Source organism: Gadus macrocephalus, chromosome 22 (assembly GCF_031168955.1).
Source record: "Gadus macrocephalus chromosome 22, ASM3116895v1".
NCBI lineage: Eukaryota > Metazoa > Chordata > Actinopteri > Gadiformes > Gadidae > Gadus > Gadus macrocephalus.
The window spans coordinates 4434924-4452107 of record NC_082403.1 but is presented as its reverse complement, the minus strand read 5'-3'; the positions used below and the strand labels follow the sequence as shown (position 1 = coordinate 4452107).

Genomic DNA, 17184 nt, shown 5'->3' with positions numbered 1-17184 from the left:
CACTTTGAGAATCCGAAGCATAGTTTGAATTAAGTTTCAGCATTCAAGTTCAACTTTTCTTTCAGTTGGTTGGTGATGAAGAACTAACCATGATGGATAGTGTCGGTTTGAAGCAGCAGATGGCGCTATTGCAAACGCCACCTTTCATTAGTCACAGTAGAACAATAAATAATACAGTTGTACACTTTGTGTACTATTTCTTTGCAAACAAAATATAAAAAATTAAAAATAATGTTCACACATATGTTTAATTTGACTATTGAAATAAAATGCAGACCGTATTCACAGTCCACCCAACCCGTCTTACCTCTCAGATCGTCCGACACGTGAAGCCATGGCACAATGAAACCAAACTATGACCGCCGGACAGCCAATGACATCCCGCTGTCCCGCCCACGCCGACCAATAGCGTGACAGACCGTGCGTGGTTTACATCCGCATTTGGCTCACGTTCGGTAGAGCCAGCAACAAACGTCTTACGCCTTAAATAGGATAGTCACGATGTTTAATAATCTCAGATATGTTTTTAATCTAAATTGCTAACACCTCCGCGATGAGTAGCCTTTGTAAAGAACTCGTTACGCTCCAGTTGGGACACTATTCCAACTTTGTAGGCACACATTGGTGGAATCTGCAGGTGAGGATGGTTTTGGCTAACGGTAGTGCTTAGTGTCCAACTTAAACATGTGTTGGACAGCATCCACATGCATACGCAAAGTCGTCCAGATATGGCCATTATTAGCTGTGGATGGGGCATTCACTGCCGAAACAACGGCTCATAATCATAACGTGGGGAACATTGGAGGGATATTGTTGTATCAGTGGACCTGCATGGTAAAGGCTGTGTGTGATATTACTAACGTTATTTGGACCATGTTCTCCCGTGTGTGTACGTGGGGGTGTGTGTGTTTCCACCTTTTAGGATGCCTCCCTGTCTGAGGAGCTGGGCGAGATCAACAGCGATGTCGCGTTCCGTGAGGGCCGGACGATTGATGGGCAGGTCACCTACACACCCAGGCTCATTGCCATGGACCTCAAAGGTAACCTGTCATCTGCATGCCTACAGCTTTTATAATGACCAATTAAACAATCTACCTATACTTTTAGAGTGTTTGTATCATCGACATGGTTTGTTTATAATGAGTGGTCAATCCCATTGGTACCTTGGTGATATGAACGCATCTGGTGTTTGCGAACATACAGACAGACTCTAATGCACCAGACTGTATTTTTAATACTTCTTCTCTACCACAGGAAGTCTTCAGACTCTGCGACAAGAGGGCTGTCTGTACAGCACAAACAAAGAAAGCTCCCCCATTTCCTGGTAAACGTGCTTTGACGGCGTCAGCGTTTTTGTGTGTTGTTGTTGTTGTAGTAGTTGTTGAGGTGTCTGAATTGTGGGTGCGTTGGTTTTGCTGTGCAGGGAGGGGCCTGTCACCATGCACCAGGAGAGCCCGGTCTCAAAGAACCCCTTCCTCCTGGACCTCGACAAGCTGGAGGTGATTGTTGTGGGATGGATCCAGTTCTGTTGCAGGCATTCCTGGGATTCTGTAACTCTGTTGTCTTCCAATATGTAGAGCTATCCCCTCCTCTTGTAGTGTTTAGTTTAATATGCAAAGTGTAATGAATGATGAACTGCTTCCTGTATATTTAACTGAAAATAATGTGACGCTTGCTCATTTAATGAGTTTCTGTTCCCTGCCAGACTGGGGGGCTTTTGGCCCAGGTTGACTACAGTGACCAGGCCAATTCCTCAGGTACAAAAAATATTTTATAAGCAAAAAAAATGTTATCGTAATAGCAAAAAATGAATGTACACTTCCAATCGTATATTAACACCATTAAAGCTAGGGTATGTAATTTATTTAAGAAGCTTTTTTTTTTTTTAAATAATTAGTCGATATTCTCATCACAGCCCGACAGCAATAAAAAAAGTTTTTTCAGCCGGTTACTCTACAAATCGAGCTGACTGGCTGGTTTAGCCATTTATCCCTCATTGTCAGTGCTGAGTCGTAACTTCCGAAGGGACATGCTGTCTTGTTTAACAGGAGCTTTTGGCGCGGGTAGCGTGAACCGGCAGCTGGAGCGAGTGGCTAAGAGCTACGCGCTGGAGGGCAGTGTCCGGGTGTGGTCAGACTTCCTGCGGATACACCTCCATCCTCGCACGGTCTCCGTCATCCACCAGTATAACCACGGCGGGTAAGGAGCAACCTCGACTGCTTTTCCAACCTAAGGGAATTTATTAATTCACTGTTTGGGATACTGTGTGTGTGTGTGTGTGTGTGTGTGTGTGTGTGTGTGTGTGTGAAGATCTGAAATTAAATTCAGTCGGCTTCGTGTGTGTGTGTGTGTGTGTGTGTGTGTGTGTGTGTGTGTGTGTGTGTGTGTGTGTGTGTGTGTGTGTGTGTGTGTGTGTGTGTGTGTGTGTGTGTGTGTGTGGGGCCAGGGAGACCCACCGCCTGGAGGCCTTCGGCCAGGGGGAGCCCCTGCTGCAGGGCCCGGTTCTGGAGGACTTGGAGGACCGGCTGCACTTCTTCATAGAGGAGTGTGACAACCTGCAGGTACACAGCCCCACACACACGGATCAACACAATCCCGCATTCAGTCGCATCTCTGTCTTCATTCGGTTTTTCTTGTTTTAATTGGAGACACCTTTAAAAAGCAGCTTAAAACCTTTCTTTTTACCAAAGCATTTTATTAATTTTATCTGGCACTATTTTTACTATTTCTCTTTTAAACTGTTCTAAGGGTCTTTTATCATGATTTTAGTAAGCCTATCAGAACACCAGGTTCTGATACGATGTTGATCATTTTGTATTTATCTTCTACTCCATGTATTGCTCCTGCTGCTTGCTTTTATTGATTTTATGTAAAGCACTTTGAATTGCAAATCTTGTACGAAATGTGCTATATAAATAAAGTCTTACTTACTTACTTACTTACTTACTTAATTTATGTCATGAGCTTGTACGTCTTGAGCTGTATTTTAGATGTTTTAGGTTTGTTTTTATTCCGAGATTTTATTCATATGACAAATTTTTCTTGATTGCACTTTCAAAATGATTACGTTGTCCTTATTTATTTATCAATTAACCTTCTGTTGTATTTTCAGTTGCTAAAAAATGCAATTGTACATTCATATCGAAACCCGGTCTGGTCTCCATAGTAACGAGCCCCCACTAACCCGTCTCTCCGTGCCCCCCCTCTGCTCTCGCCGGTCCCACACCAGGGCTTCCAGGTGCTCTGCGACCTGACCAACGGCTTCTCCGGCCTGGGGTCAAAGGTCACGGAGCTGCTCCAGGACTCGTACGGAGGAAAGGGCATCCTCACCTGGGGAATGGTCCCCGTCACCCATCCTGACACGGTGAGCGGATTGGCTTACAGGTTCCCGATAGGAAAGGGTCCACTTTTGGCAGAAGACCCACCAGAGACGTAGTGCAGTCAAATGATCAATAAATTCTTGTTAACATGTAAAAAATAAGGCGTAACAAATGACAATTAATAATTCTCTGTGTTCATTCATTCAATATTCCCATTGTCAGTCCTCAAACACACCAATGTAATTGGTGTGTTTGAGGACACACCGGTCTACCACCACCACCACCACCACCACGTCACCCCCGTTCTCCACCGCTGGTTGCTCCTCGTTGCGGTCTCGAGTCGTAACGCCGTCGCTCTCCCTTCCCTCAGACCCCGATGAAGGACATCTACCACGTGATCAACACGGCGCTGGGCATGGTGCACATGGCCAACAACAGCTCCTTCTTCTGCCCCCTGACCCTGAGGGGGGGGCTTGGCAGGCGCCCGGGCCCCCCCGTGGCCTTCCCCCACCTCACCTACGACGTGAGTGGCTCTGGTCCACGTCGGAACAAGGTGCCGGCTCCACCCTGGTGTATGATTGGTGGATCGATCAACATCCTCGGTGGACTGTACCAACGGGGGAAGGTGCTGGAGTCGGGTTGATCCATCGTACATCAGGGTGGCGTCCCACTCTGTGATGTCCCGAGTGGATCAATTTTTCATGTATTTGGTCGTTTTCTAACCATTCCTATTCAGTGGGCATGCTCAGACGTAGTCACGTCGTCACGTCGACATCACAATTACACTGCATCGTACCAAAATTGAACAGGTGGGTCGGCTTAGCTCAGGAGGTAGAGCTGTTGTCTCGTAACCGAAAGGTTGCTAGTTCGATCCCCAGCTCCTCCTAGCTGAGTGTTGATGTGCCCCTGAGGCTGTCGCCTTGCATGGTTGACTCTGCCGTCGGTGTGTCAATGTGTATATTAACCGATGTAAGCCTGCGTCTGCTAAATGCTCTAATTGTAATTGACACCTGGCGGTGAAACAAAAGGCCTCAACGTCTCCAAACTCCCTTTTGAGCCTCTCGTTCATAATGGTACATCTAGTGCTGATTGGCTGCCTGTGTTCTGCATTCCCTTTGGAACCCGGCCCTCCCTGGCACAGCCCTCCCTGTGGTACCACTCCAGCTCGGTCCTGGCGCTGGCCCTGGACGCCCTGACCGCGCCCTGCCGCCTCCGCCAGAACGGCGTCCCGGTGGGCCAGATGGCGGACCTGCTGACCGGCTCTGGGAGAAAGGTGAACCCCTAACGTGATGTGGTGATAGGATAGAATGTATTCATTTGTCATTGTAACAGATACAACGAAATAATTAGGTACAGTCCCTGCAAAAACATCATTGAGGTAGTATGCATAAATAAAAAAGGATATAATATAAATATAGGACTACTGTGCTACTACTACTGATGATGATGATGATGATGATGATGATGATTGCTTCCAGGGTTTAGCTCCTCCCAGTCTGGTTGCAGGTGTGCTAGTCGCTGAACTCCAAGTGTCCCACTGGGCAAGGCTAGGGTCGGGGTGGAGCTACGTTCTTCTTCCGTCTTAAGTGGTGATGGTTTCGGTTCTGGGGACACATTTAGGGGAGGCAATACCTAATGGATCTCCAGGCAGCCATGCGATTGGTTAAGCAGACCTGGTAGATCCCGCCTCCTGGCGCAGAGGATTGGATGATGATTGATGACCAACTGTGTTTTTAGGTTTTCTCTATCACGCTATTGAGCTTCAAATTCTCTTCTCCGGGACCATGGAAAAGAGTTCACTCTGTTGGATTGAGCTAAGATTAGTGACTTCGTATCCATCTCTGTTGCTTTAGTCGTCTGAACCCAGTCTTCCACTGTCCCTCCCCCTGGTTGGTGGGACCCAGTCTTCCACTGTCCCTCCCCCTGGTTGGTGGGACCCAGTCTTCCACTGTCCCTCCCCCTGGTTGGTGGGACCCAGTCTTCCACTGTCCCTCCTCCTGGTTGGTGGGACCCAGTCTTCCACTGTCCCTCCCCCTGGTTGGTGGGACCCAGTCTTCCACTGTCCCTCCCCCTGGTTGGTGGGACCCAGTCTTCCACTGTCCCTCCCCCTGGTTGGTGGGACCCAGTCTTCCACTGTCCCTCCCCCTGGTTGGTGGGACCCAGTCTTCCAGCGTCCCTCCCCCTGGTTGGTGGGACCCAGTCTTCCAGCGTCCCTCCCCCTGGTTGTAGGGAGGTAGCCTGGCCCCCCCCAGGCCCACCCTGGCCTCCCCCAGGATAGCCTTGATGGAGCTGTCTCGTGCTCCTCGTTCCGTCTTGCAGGTGGTGGCTGCATACGGCGCTGTTCCCTTACCCATGATGCAAGGCGCCACGCTGCCCGACGCCCTGAGTAGCTGCGCCGATGCGTTGCCGTGGAGACCCTTATCGTCGTGCCCGGACGGCGGTGGCGGTCAGTGTTTTGCTCAGCTGCTGACACTGAGGGGCCTGGACGAACAACGCCTTGTCAGGTAGGGGTCCTGGTCTGGCTGTTGCTGTGTCTGACTGTTGCTGTGGTCTGACTGTTGCTGTGGTCTGACTGTTGCTGTGGTCTGACTGTTGCTGTGGTCTGACTGTTGCTGTGGTTTGACTGTTGCTGTGGTTTGACTGTTGCTATGGTTTTACTGTTGCTATGGTTTTACTGTTGCTGTGGTTTTACTGTTGCTATGTTATTACTATAGCTATGGTTAATCTGTTGCTATGATACTGTTGCTATGATGTTATTGTGGTATTACTGTTAGGTTATGCTGTTTCTATGGTATTGGACTTACCAGTGCTATGGCTTTATTGTTGCCATGGCTTTATTGTTGTAATGGCTTTACTGTTATAATGATATTACTGTTGCCATTTTATTACTGTTGCCATTCATATTATTTTATTCTGATTTCAGCCGTGCGCTCAATGGGCCACAAGCCCCCAACGCTTTACACGGGCTGAAAAGTGGGGAGGACGTACTGGCCTCCTACATGGCCTCCTTCTACCCTACCGGTGATCTGTAGGTGTCCAACGCACGCACACACGAAACGTGGTTCAAACAAACAAACAAACAAACAAACAAACAAACAAACAAACAAACAAACAAACAAACAAACAAACAAACAAACAAACAAACAAACAAACAAACAAACAAACAAACAAACAAACAAACAAACAAACAAACAAACAAACAAACTACCATGCATGTTGGAATAAACCTTTTTTTTTTTTACTTTGGAATGAACAATGTTTCTTATCAAATTGAACCTGTTGACCATCCTCTTCCTCTTCCTCTTGCCCCCACACAGGGCCATGCACCTGCTCTCCAGCCCCAGCCTGTTGACCCCGCCCTTCCCCCAGGTCTTCAGCTCAGACCTGGGGGAACAGGGCTGTCTGCAGAGCCGCTGCCTGGCCCCCGGCGGTGAGTACCGGCCTGCTCCCCTCCCGTCCGCTCTCCCTGACGTCATGGACGCTCTGGTGTTGCGCATCAGCTAACGGTGGACCGACAATGAACTCGATTCTCATGTTTAGGGCTCTAATAGTCAGTTTGAAGACATCTGTAGTAACACACGTGGGTCAAAGACAGACAAAGCTCCTTAGTGATTGTTTTAGATGCATGTCCTTAATGAGCAGGTAGGGGTTTGAAGTTTGAACCAGTACCTTCACACAATACTAGTAGACCACCCAGTCTGCTCTGCTGTAGACTCACAGAGCTCCCTTCTGAACTCTGTCCCTGGTCTCTCTGTCTCTTTGTCTCTCTCGGTCTCTGTCTCTGTCTCTCATTCTCTCTTTAATTTTTTTTTTCTCTTTTCTCTCTCTCGCTCTTTTCTTTATTCTCTCCTCTTTCTCTCTCCTCTCTTTCCTCTCTTACTCTCTTTTCCCTCTCCTGTCTTTGTCCCTGGTCTCTCCCACCCTCCCTCCCTCCCTCCCTCCCTCCCCCCCTCCCCCTCTGTACCTACAGCCGTGCCCCCCATCGTCTCCTCCGTGCCCGTCCTCTCCTGCCTCCAGTCCGGCCCGGCCCTGGGCCCCTGGCTGGCCGAGCTCCACCGCGCCGTGGGGGCCCTGAACATCCGCCGCCTGGCCCCCAGCTTCCTCTCCCAGGGGCCCGAGCTGTCCGAGTACGAGGAGGCTCTCGAGCAGCTGCGCCTGCTGGCCCGCTGTTACCGTGACGACAACCGGGGCGCCGCCCACTTCTCCTCCGAGGACAGCAACGACGACAGCGACGACTGACGACGGCGGCGGCGGCGGTCGCTCTGCAACCACGCGAGGGACCCTGACGACGGGCCCCGCGGCAACAGATTGATGAGGTCATCGCGGCGGTCGTGAGGTCGACGTCGTCGTCATCGTAGCGCGAGTGACGACGTCGTCCGAACGTGGACGATGACATCGTTATACGGGGGGGACGATGAGGTCACACAGTGGAGGACGATGATTAGGATGAGGATGATGTCATCATAAGGTGAATGGTCATCAGTACTTAACTGTTTCGCTGTTGCATGCCGCCTCCTAATGGCTGTGAGTTAACAGAAGAGTATCAGACGCAAAAGAAGACTGTTTGAAAATATAGGAACAATGCATAAAAGTTGGAGCTTTACTTGTAAACGGAACAACATTAATCACATCTAGGTAGTAAAGACTCTGTAAGGATTTCGAGTTCATGGTAAAGTAGTAAATAAGAGGGATTGATCGCACATAAGGATGAAGAATGAATGGTTGTTACTGACTAATTAAATGTGTTTTATACTACCGGTTACCCCGTTGTTCCTGGTGTCAATGTTCTTATTTAGTGAATGTCTTAAATATCCATCTATCTATAACCATAACCCGCCTCTTGATGGCGCCAGAACACAGCCAGACAGCATGAACACCTGAGGCCTGTTTCAGGTAGCTGGTTTTGAGGCAACCCCGAGTTTGTTCGCTCTGAGTTAATGGAAACTCTGGGTTTTCCGTTTCAGGTAGCAGGTTCAGCGCAACCGAGAGTTAGTTGCTGCGGCAACATACGCCGTGGCGTCAGAACCTGCCACCTGTAAGTAGAGTTCATTCTTGGTAGTGACAGGCAATCACATTTCAGTCTGCTACCAAGAATCTACCAAGAATACGACGCTCTGGCCAATCAGCGCTAGTATCGCTACCAAGAATTGTACCAAGAATACAACGCTCTGGCCAATCAGCGCTCGTATCGCTACCGACCAAGAATTGCATTTTTGAAGAGTGACGTTACGAAAATCTTCACTTCTTACCAACATTTCCGAGGTAAGTCAGTACTTTCTAGCTATTTTCAATCCAAATAAATTGGCAAATGTCTATATACATATAAACAGGTTTTAGTTGGATGAATAACCTGTGGCTCAGAAACTTTAACGACTAGGTAATAGGCCTAAATAACGTTAGACAGTGTTGTCTGTCTCTTCACCGTTATAACGTTACAGCTTTCCGATGGCGATGTGGATTTCCTACTTATAATATGTTGATTTAAAATCAATTTCACGTTAACCTAGGCTATCCGACAAATGCCGATTGATGAACATTAGCGAGCCGAGTCATTCAATGAACGTTAAGTCACTAACAGGCAGGGCTTTGACTCCGAACTTCGTTATTCGAACCCTCCTTCTGCTCTTCTGAGGCCACCGTTCCTCGCAGCCCTCGAGCCTCAAATCCAGACCCCCACACCTGTGTTTCCCACACCTCCATTCATCCCACCTCTCCTGCCCAGACCCCTCCTGGCTGTGCCTCAACCCCTCTGGTCTGTGCCTCAACCAATATACACAATATACCACTGGGGAGCTTGAAGTTACAAAAAAATATTTCAGATCGCTGCATCAAATCAAGTTATATACCCTTTATCATAATGCCAGCCTACTTAATCACAATGGTTAGCTAATACATTTTACATAACTTCCTATTAATTGTCAATGCTTTTGATAATCAAAATGGTATGGAATTTAAATGCAGAGCGCAAAATGCGTAGGCTACATATTACCATGCATAACAAACAAAGCACAACAGACAGTATTAATTATTATTGCTTGGACAGCATTGATAAGGAACCTTATCACTTAGACACCATGTTTTACAGTGATATTAACGTCTATAATCACTGTTAACATGAACACTTAATGCTTTAATAAAACGGGCACCAAACACAACGGCATGGTTTAGTTTCATTGGTTAACACAGCGACGACCGGCAACGATATATATTTGATACAACATTATTATTCATTTTCATAAGGATCTGGATAATTTTCTGATAATATGAATGTACAGTAGTCATGATCATAACGAATTAGGAACGGCCGGGATTCGATACGACGAGATCAGGTCATGAAACTTTACGTCGACAAACACCCAGCGTCTTGCGCAACTGCATGTTTGTCGAGGTAAAGCACCAAGATATACCAAAAAACATGCTGATTTTCATCGTATCGAATCCCGGTAGATCCTAATTCGTTATGATCATAATATGACTACCGTACATTGATATTGTCAGAAATATGTCCAGATCCTTATGCAAACGAATAATAATGTTGTATGAAATATATATCGTATTGTAATAAAGAATGATAAATAAAGTTAGTCGACGTAAAGTGCCATAAATACCGTAATATACATCCTGATCTCGTCGTAACGAATCCCGGTCGTTCCTAATTCGTTATGATCATAATATGACTACTGTACATTCATATTGTCAGAAAAATATCTAGATCCTTATGAAAATGAATAATAATGTTGCATCAAATATATATCGTTGCCGGTCGTTGCTGTGTTCACCAATGCAACTAAACCATGCCGTTGTGTTTAGTGCCCGTTTTATTAAAGCATTGAAGGCACCCAGTGCAACTTTCGAGGCTTAAAAATAAACATTCAATTTCTAGTCTTTTTTACACGTAGTAAGTTTCAATAACTCCATACCATTACATACCGACATTTAAGCAGCAAAGATGAGACGTCGTTGTGTGGTGAGAACTGATACAAAATCGATAACAACAACAATGCCGCCATTTTCTTTATTTTTTGTAACCTACAATAAATAAAGCAGGCTTCCAGTCAATGGAAAAATGGCTTCTCCCCACCGGCGATTGTTGTTGTTTACGATTTTCTATCAGTTCTCACCACACAACAACGTCTCATCTTTGCTCCTTGAATGTCGATATGTAATGGTATGGAGTTATTGAAACTTACTACGTGTAAAAAAGACTAGAAATTGAATGTTTATTTTTCATTGAATGTTTACATAAAGTTGCACTGGGTGCCTTTAAGAGGCCATGTTAACAGTGATTATAGAGACGTTAATATCACTGTAAAACATAGTGTCTAAGTGATCAGGTTCCTTATAAATGCTGTCCAAGCAATAATAATTAATACTGTCTGTTGTGCTTTGTTTGTTATGCATGGTAATATGAACGCATTTTGCGCTCTGCATTTAAATTCCATACCATTTTGTTTATCAAAAGCATTGACAATTAATAGGAAGTTATGTAAAATGTATAAGCTAACCATTGTGATTAAGTAGGCTGGCATTATGATAAAGGGTATAACTTGATTTGATTTTTTGTAACTTCAAGCTCCCCAGTGGCATATTGTATTTGAATAAACAACATTTGTATTTTGTCATATTAATAAAACTTGATTATAAATAAAAAAACAGCACATTCAACTCTCACTCAAGTGGTTTTCGTGCATTTTTGTGACTGGAACTGTACAAAAATGCAAAGCAGTTGCAACATATTGTTTATTTGATTCAAATGAGACTTTACACCAGCAAGAGCAGTTTGTCTTCTGATGGGCCCTCGTCTCTCTGGGAAACAGTTTTCTTTGCACTCGGCTCTTCCACTGTTTTGTATTTGTATTGAAAATAGCTGGAAAGGACTGACTTACCTCGGAAATGTTGGTAAGAACTTAAGTGAAGTGAAGTAGCGATACGAGCGCTGATTGGCCAGCGCTCGTATGGCCACGAGGTCATTCTTCGCAGTAACAGCGATATACAATCGCTGATTGGCCAATTTTTGGTAGATGATACGAGCGCTGATTGGCCAATTTTTGGTAGATGATACGAGCGCTGATTGGCCAATTCTTGGTAGATGATACAATTCGACCTCGACTCACAGAGTCATATACGACATTCTTTGCATGGTACCACTACACGGGCTAGTGGCGCAATGGATAACGCGTCTGACTACGGATCAGAAGATTCTAGGTTCGACTCCTGGCTAGCTCGAGTTTTTGTTTTATTTTAAGAAAGTTAAGTTAAATAGGTTAAGGGTTACCAGTCTATATTTAGCACCAGGTTATAAACGCAACGGAAAAATGGATAGGGGGTCAAAGGATATAGTATATAAGTTAGGGTAGGCTACCGTTGCATTCGCCGGCGGTTCAGAAATGCTTTTAGGCGGAAAGCTTTCCAACATCCAGCAGCATTATTTTTAAGTTGCTCTATAAATCCATCATTAACACATTAAATGCTTCAAACATTAATATTCTGAAGCATTACCCATCGTGCTTCCTCAATTAACGAGTGGTTTAACCGCAGCATCATATTAATTGGAGAATATCGCAAGATTTTGTAAGTTGTGCCCCCGTGTAGGTCAACCTCTCCATAATTCAACAATTAACGCATTTTTTGGATTTAGGGTTCCATACGATTGACTGTAGCAGGCCGCCACTCGGGTCACTTCGTGAACACAAACTCGCCATCTCATTGTCCATCAGGGGAACCAAATCTTGGTCAAATTCGAGCTCCCATTGGCCTACCGTTGCTCGACAAACGCTCGGCCTTACGTGCCATACGAAGCAGATGGAAACTTCAATTACCTATTTCCTAATTTATTCAGTTAGCATGTTAGTGTTGAGCTCAAGTTAAAATTGTATTCAATTCATTCTAATCAACCACCATTATAATGCACTAGCATAAGCTCCAACTATTAATAATGACTTCTTGTTTGAGACTGGGATAAATCAGCACGGTTTCCTTTTTCAGTGTTTATGCATCCATACTCATGCATGTTCACAGTGCAACCAAACAATACATAAAAAAATGACATGCAGGACAACAAAATAATGTTTTAGTTTTTTATTCTGAAAGGAAACAAAAAAAAGTTTTCTAAACGGCTTGAAGTCACAGAAGAAAAAAAACAAAAAACGCCTGACCCAGCACATTACTGGAACAATGCAAACCTGTGATAAAACTGCCCTAGCACATTTAATCCACTTAAAAACGCATAAAACTAGGCTTTCAACCCCCATTACTTTGCAAACACCCCCTTGGAGAGACTATCTGAAAAAATATCCACATTAAGTCAAAAAAAAAAAACTGAAGCATGTCCAGAGGGGTCACATTGAGACGGAGTGGCCAGGGTTCTACAGCTAGTCATTAAAAAACGATCGGGAGAGAGACGGGGGGGGGGGGAGCAGGGGAATGTAGACAGGGAGGGTGGGGGGGGACGACGACGACTCGGTAAGGGGCTCGTAGCAGACAGCACCGTGACGGGACTAGGACCGGGAACGGGAGCGGGACGGCGAGCGGGATTTGGACGGGGACAGGGAGCGCGAGGCGGACCGGGCTTTGGCGGGGGTGGGCGAGCGGGACTTGGACTTGGACTTGGAGCGGGCCCTCTGCTTGGGCTCCACGGGGCTCCGGGAGCGCGAACGGGAGACCCTCCGCGGCGCGGCCCCCCCCTCCTCCTCGCGCCCCTTGGAGCCCGACTTCCTGCTGCGGTCCTTGACGTCGGAGCGGGAGCGGGAGCGGGACCTGGAGCGGGACTCGTCCTTGCGGCCCTTCTTCACCTCCTTCTTGGCCTTCTTGCTGCGGGGGCTGCGGCTGCGGCTGGTGCTGCGCGCCTCCTTGTTCTTCAGGCTGCGGCTGCGGCTACGCGCCTCCTTCTTGACGCTGCGGCTGCGGCTCCTCTCCTTGTTCTTGACGCTGCGGCTGCGGCTGCGCTCCTTGTTCTTGGGGCTGCGGCTCCGGCTGCGGCTGCGGGCGTCCTTCTTGTGCGAGCCGTTGGTGCGCTCCTCCTCCTTCTTGTCCTTGTTCTTCTTGCTGCGGGAGCGGCTTCGGGAGTGGGACGCGGCCCTGAGGGGGGGGGAGGAGACAGTGCAGAGTTGGTGGTCGTTCAGGGGTTGCATGCGGCAGCTCCACAGTGCTTCAACAGTGATTTAAAAAGGGGACATATTCTACCACCGGGTGTGAGTGTGATTAGCCGTTACAAGCCGTTCTGAGAATCGACGTCTTCTGACATCACAAGTGGGCGCGTCCACCTAGATGCGTGCTGGATAGATGAGCATGGTTTGCTTCAGTCCACTGGTTAGGCCGATCTATCCAGCGCACATCTCGGAGGACACGCCCTCAAGTGATGTCAGATGACAGATTTTCCTAACGGCTTGCAAGGGTTAATCACACTCCCGCCCGGCGGTACGATATGCATCCCGTCAGGAGTCATACGGCTAAACAGACCATCGTAGCTCGAAGGCTTTCAGGACTCACCTGGAGCGGGAGCGGCTGCGGCTGCTGCTGTCGCTGCGGCTGCGGCTCTTGCGGGACCGACGGCTCCTGGAGCGAGACCTGGGGAAGGGTCGGACAGACACGTGTTCAGGGCTCGGCCATAGTCAACTCTTACAGGCGACGACACCAACGGAGGAGCCGGCGGAAGGTGCGCTTGGCCAACACATGGTCGGAAGATGAGCTCCACATCAGTGTACAATAGCCCGGAATTTGAAAAGGTGACGAGAGAGACGACCGGCTCCTCAATAAATGTTGTTCGTCAGCAGAGCCATGCCTGGCTTTAGAATTGGCTCTGGGATTGACGATCAGTAAATTGATCCTACCAGCCTGATACGGCCGACGGAATGAGCCCAGCTCCCGAAGGAGCGCGTTTCGGTACGTTTTCTCCGAGGGTCAGTACCTGGAGCGGCTCCGGGAGTAGGAGCGGCGGCGCCGGGCGCCGGGCCGGTCTTCGATCAGCCTGATCTTACGCCCGTTGACCTCGGTGCCGTCCAGCTTCTCCAGGGCCCTCTTCATGTCGGCGTACAGGCGGAACTCGATCACGCCCTCGTTCTTGCGGCCTCGGTTGGTGTCGGCGTACGTCACCTCTCCGGCCTGCCTCATGTAGTCCTGAGGGGGTCGGTGCGAGACAAGGGGAGGGCCGTGAGCGACACAACACTTTGACGACGCCAACGTTGAACAGTATGTGGTACACTAACGTAAAATCATACCGAGGGTCCCTCGACTCAAAGTCAACCAAAAGCTGAACTCTATGTTTCCTTTCTCAGCTCATATCTTAATCATTCTACAAAGGCATGTATTTCCATATTAAGTTACTCTTAAAACAGGCTACCACCATGTGGTAATAACTTCATGTCCTGCAGACACAATTCAACAACGATTATGGATTATTATTAATTATTATGGATTATTGATCTCCGTACCTTGAGGTCCTGCCAGCTGCAACGGCTAGAGAGGTTCTCCACAATGAGGCGGTAGTCGGTACGGGTCGGTGGACCGTATCGGTCTCTTCCACCGCGGCCATAGCCTCCTCCACCCCCGCCTCCTCCTCCACCACCACCACCACCACCACCACCCCCTCGGTCGCCACCGCCGCCTCCTCGGTCGCCGCCGCCGCCTCCACCTTTGCAATTGGACAAGGGGGAAGACGCAGGGCCAGTGAGGGCGGGAGCGTTGCTGAGACGCGGCCTCAACGCTCCTGACGGCTAACACTCTACACACTGTTCATTTACGTCTGGGACAAAACGAAACCATATGGGGGCAAATCAAAAGCCACAAAACTACAGGGTAACAAATACACATTAAGCAAAAGGGGCATATGTATTACAAATGTTTTTAAAAAAAGGACTACAAAAAATGTCTAAGCTCTAGCCCTACAAATGTATATATTTGAATTGTATTAGGTCAAATTGAATATGCCTATGCTAGACATAAAAGTATCTGATTTAAAAAAAAAAAAAAAAAACTATGTACTTACGAGGATACTAAGAAAAGTTTCTAAACTATCATACTAGCAAAAAAAACATTTCACTGTTATGAAAACAAAATGTTCTTTTCAGGCACCTATAAGAGCTGAACCCACATCTTTTCCTAACCCCATGGTATCCTCACCACCCGGCCAGGGCTTAAGGGAAAAGCGGTCTTCATTCTCAATGGCTCCCTTTTATGGACTGCCCAGGGGCCCAGAATGGTCAAACCACACTCTTGGAAAGGGGGACACCATGGCCAGCAATAGGGGCGGGCAGTCGGCAAAGGACTCTTTCAATTAAAACATTGAGGTTCTTTGTTAAATCTTTTACCTTTTACAAATCGACAGTCAATTTAAAATGAGAAAGAAATCCTGCTTTTTTTTAGCAATGTATTACAGGATACTTTACATCATAAAATACTAAATATTACAGCATTTATTTTTGATCCAGAAGCAAGTACATACACACAATGCCCATCTGGTAATATTTCTCAGTAGCTGCATTTCCTGTGGAAAAACTACCCCAGTCCTACTAAACATGCGGAAACCCAAGAAGTCTTTAAGTCATTGGTGGCTCTGTTGCATACGACTGATTCAATAGACCCCGAGGTCATCTGCAAGATTAACATGACTACACCTAGGAGAACGACTAACATAAAACCGAAGTGTCAATACAATTCCTAGATTTTGATAAAATTACTTTATATTCTAGTAGAAATAAAAAAAAAACGGGATAATTTTGCTTAATGGTATCAAATTTCGTATATATTTTTTGTTTAGTTTAGCCGGCGCCGATTTACAACCTGTATAAAGGGACACTTGTTTATAAAATAATAAACTGGATGCAAATCAGCCACCAAGGACACGCTTGGTAAATCTACCGAGATAACAGCATGCCTATAGACGCCAAACTCCCATTAACTGGAGCAGACGGCCACGCAGACTACCGTTTCCCCTAACATTTGAGAGAACAATGTTCCACTTGATACTCACTTCTTCCGCCGCCATAGCTCCCATCCCGGCGAGGTCCTTTGGTGTGCTCAACAATAACCCTCTCACCACACAGGTCCTTCCCGTTCAGGTCGTACACCGCGTCATCCGCATCGCGGGGGTCGTCAAACTCAACGAATCCATAACTGTACACAGACGGGAGAGAAAGATGATTTGAGAATGATTCCCAATATATTTATAACGGTCTTCATTGGTCAAGGTGAACTCGCTTTAAAGCACACCGATTACAATTAAAAAGGTGGAGCCAAGATGAAAATTGCTAGGATAATGGACAGCAGTACATACATATTAATACATTAAAGGAGATCCGACCTACAACGTCCGGACGTAACACAACAACGTTTCCAGCATTGTTATATAACAACTATGCTTAACAAATGGCCACGGATATTCATACCGTGGCGGAACATGGCGGCCCTGTGTGTTAGCACCGGTGCTAGCAGATTAGCATTCATTATGTAGGTCTCATCTCTAATCGAGGCAATCAGATGAATACGACGGTGCAGTCAATGCTCAACATTAATAACAAGACGAGTAGGTGTTTGCACACATTCTTCGTGGAACAGACGAACACATTATTCGGCTTTCGCTGTTTCTGTGCTTTGGGCCTAAATGTGGAGAAGGCCCCGAAACCAGCGTCGCGCTGAGCGACAAGAACAATCAATTCAAAAAAAGATTAATTACCCGTTTTTCAAGTCCACTTCGAGTATCTTTCCGTATCCCTTGAAGAACTTCTCGACATCCTTTTCCCTGGCCCGGTAGCTCAGTCTTCCGATGTAAACTCTAGACATGTTTAGAGTGTGTCGGTGCGGCGAAGACGACGAACACACTTGCACGATGTCGTGCGGCACGCCACAAATACGCGCCTGCGCATTGGTG

At 47.0% G+C, this 17184-nt stretch overlaps 2 protein-coding genes across 3 annotated transcripts; one reads left to right on the top strand and one right to left on the bottom strand.

The window, feature by feature from the left end:
- The first annotated feature begins 421 nt into the window (after positions 1-421).
- Positions 422-8082, top strand: msto1 (misato mitochondrial distribution and morphology regulator 1). Its single transcript, XM_060043534.1, has 14 exons — positions 422-637; positions 923-1040; positions 1255-1324; positions 1424-1499; positions 1706-1757; positions 2049-2199; positions 2447-2561; positions 3230-3364; positions 3691-3843; positions 4462-4593; positions 5640-5824; positions 6244-6348; positions 6638-6750; positions 7291-8082. The coding sequence occupies exons 1-14, from the start codon at positions 554-556 to the stop codon at positions 7557-7559; spliced, it is 1758 nt and encodes a 585-aa protein (XP_059899517.1). The 5' UTR covers positions 422-553; the 3' UTR covers positions 7560-8082.
- A 4301-nt stretch (positions 8083-12383) lies between these two features.
- Positions 12384-17178, bottom strand: srsf4 (serine and arginine rich splicing factor 4). Of its 2 annotated transcripts, none has more exons than XM_060043540.1 (6): positions 16990-17178; positions 16286-16430; positions 14750-14926; positions 14227-14435; positions 13809-13886; positions 12384-13397 (listed from the first exon to the last, which is right to left on the bottom strand). In XM_060043540.1, the coding sequence occupies exons 1-6, from the start codon at positions 17094-17096 to the stop codon at positions 12818-12820; spliced, it is 1296 nt and encodes a 431-aa protein (XP_059899523.1). In that variant the 5' UTR covers positions 17097-17178; the 3' UTR covers positions 12384-12817. The 2 variants fall into 2 exon arrangements, with proteins under 2 accessions (XP_059899523.1, XP_059899522.1); XM_060043539.1 differs by having other exon boundaries at positions 14750-14949; positions 16288-16430.
- Between the last annotated feature and the right edge of the window lie 6 nt (positions 17179-17184).

What these genes read in the sequence shown, in the direction of transcription:
- msto1 (XM_060043534.1), top strand. Translation starts at nt 554, where the DNA reads ATGAGTAGCCTTTGTAAAGAACTCGTTACGCTCCAGTTGGGACACTAT. An exon ending in CACATTGGTGGAATCTGCAG is followed by an intron (nt 638 to 922) that starts GTGAGGATGGTT and finishes TCCACCTTTTAG; the next exon opens with GATGCCTCCCTGTCTGAGGA. An exon ending in CATTGCCATGGACCTCAAAG is followed by an intron (nt 1,041 to 1,254) that starts GTAACCTGTCAT and finishes TCTCTACCACAG; the next exon opens with GAAGTCTTCAGACTCTGCGA.
- srsf4 (XM_060043539.1), bottom strand. Translation starts at nt 17,096, where the DNA reads ATGTCTAGAGTTTACATCGGAAGACTGAGCTACCGGGCCAGGGAAAAG. An exon ending in GCAGCTGGCAGGACCTCAAG is followed by an intron (nt 14,436 to 14,749) that starts GTACGGAGATCA and finishes CGACCCCCTCAG; the next exon opens with GACTACATGAGGCAGGCCGG. An exon ending in TACTCCCGGAGCCGCTCCAG is followed by an intron (nt 13,887 to 14,226) that starts GTACTGACCCTC and finishes ACCCTTCCCCAG; the next exon opens with GTCTCGCTCCAGGAGCCGTC.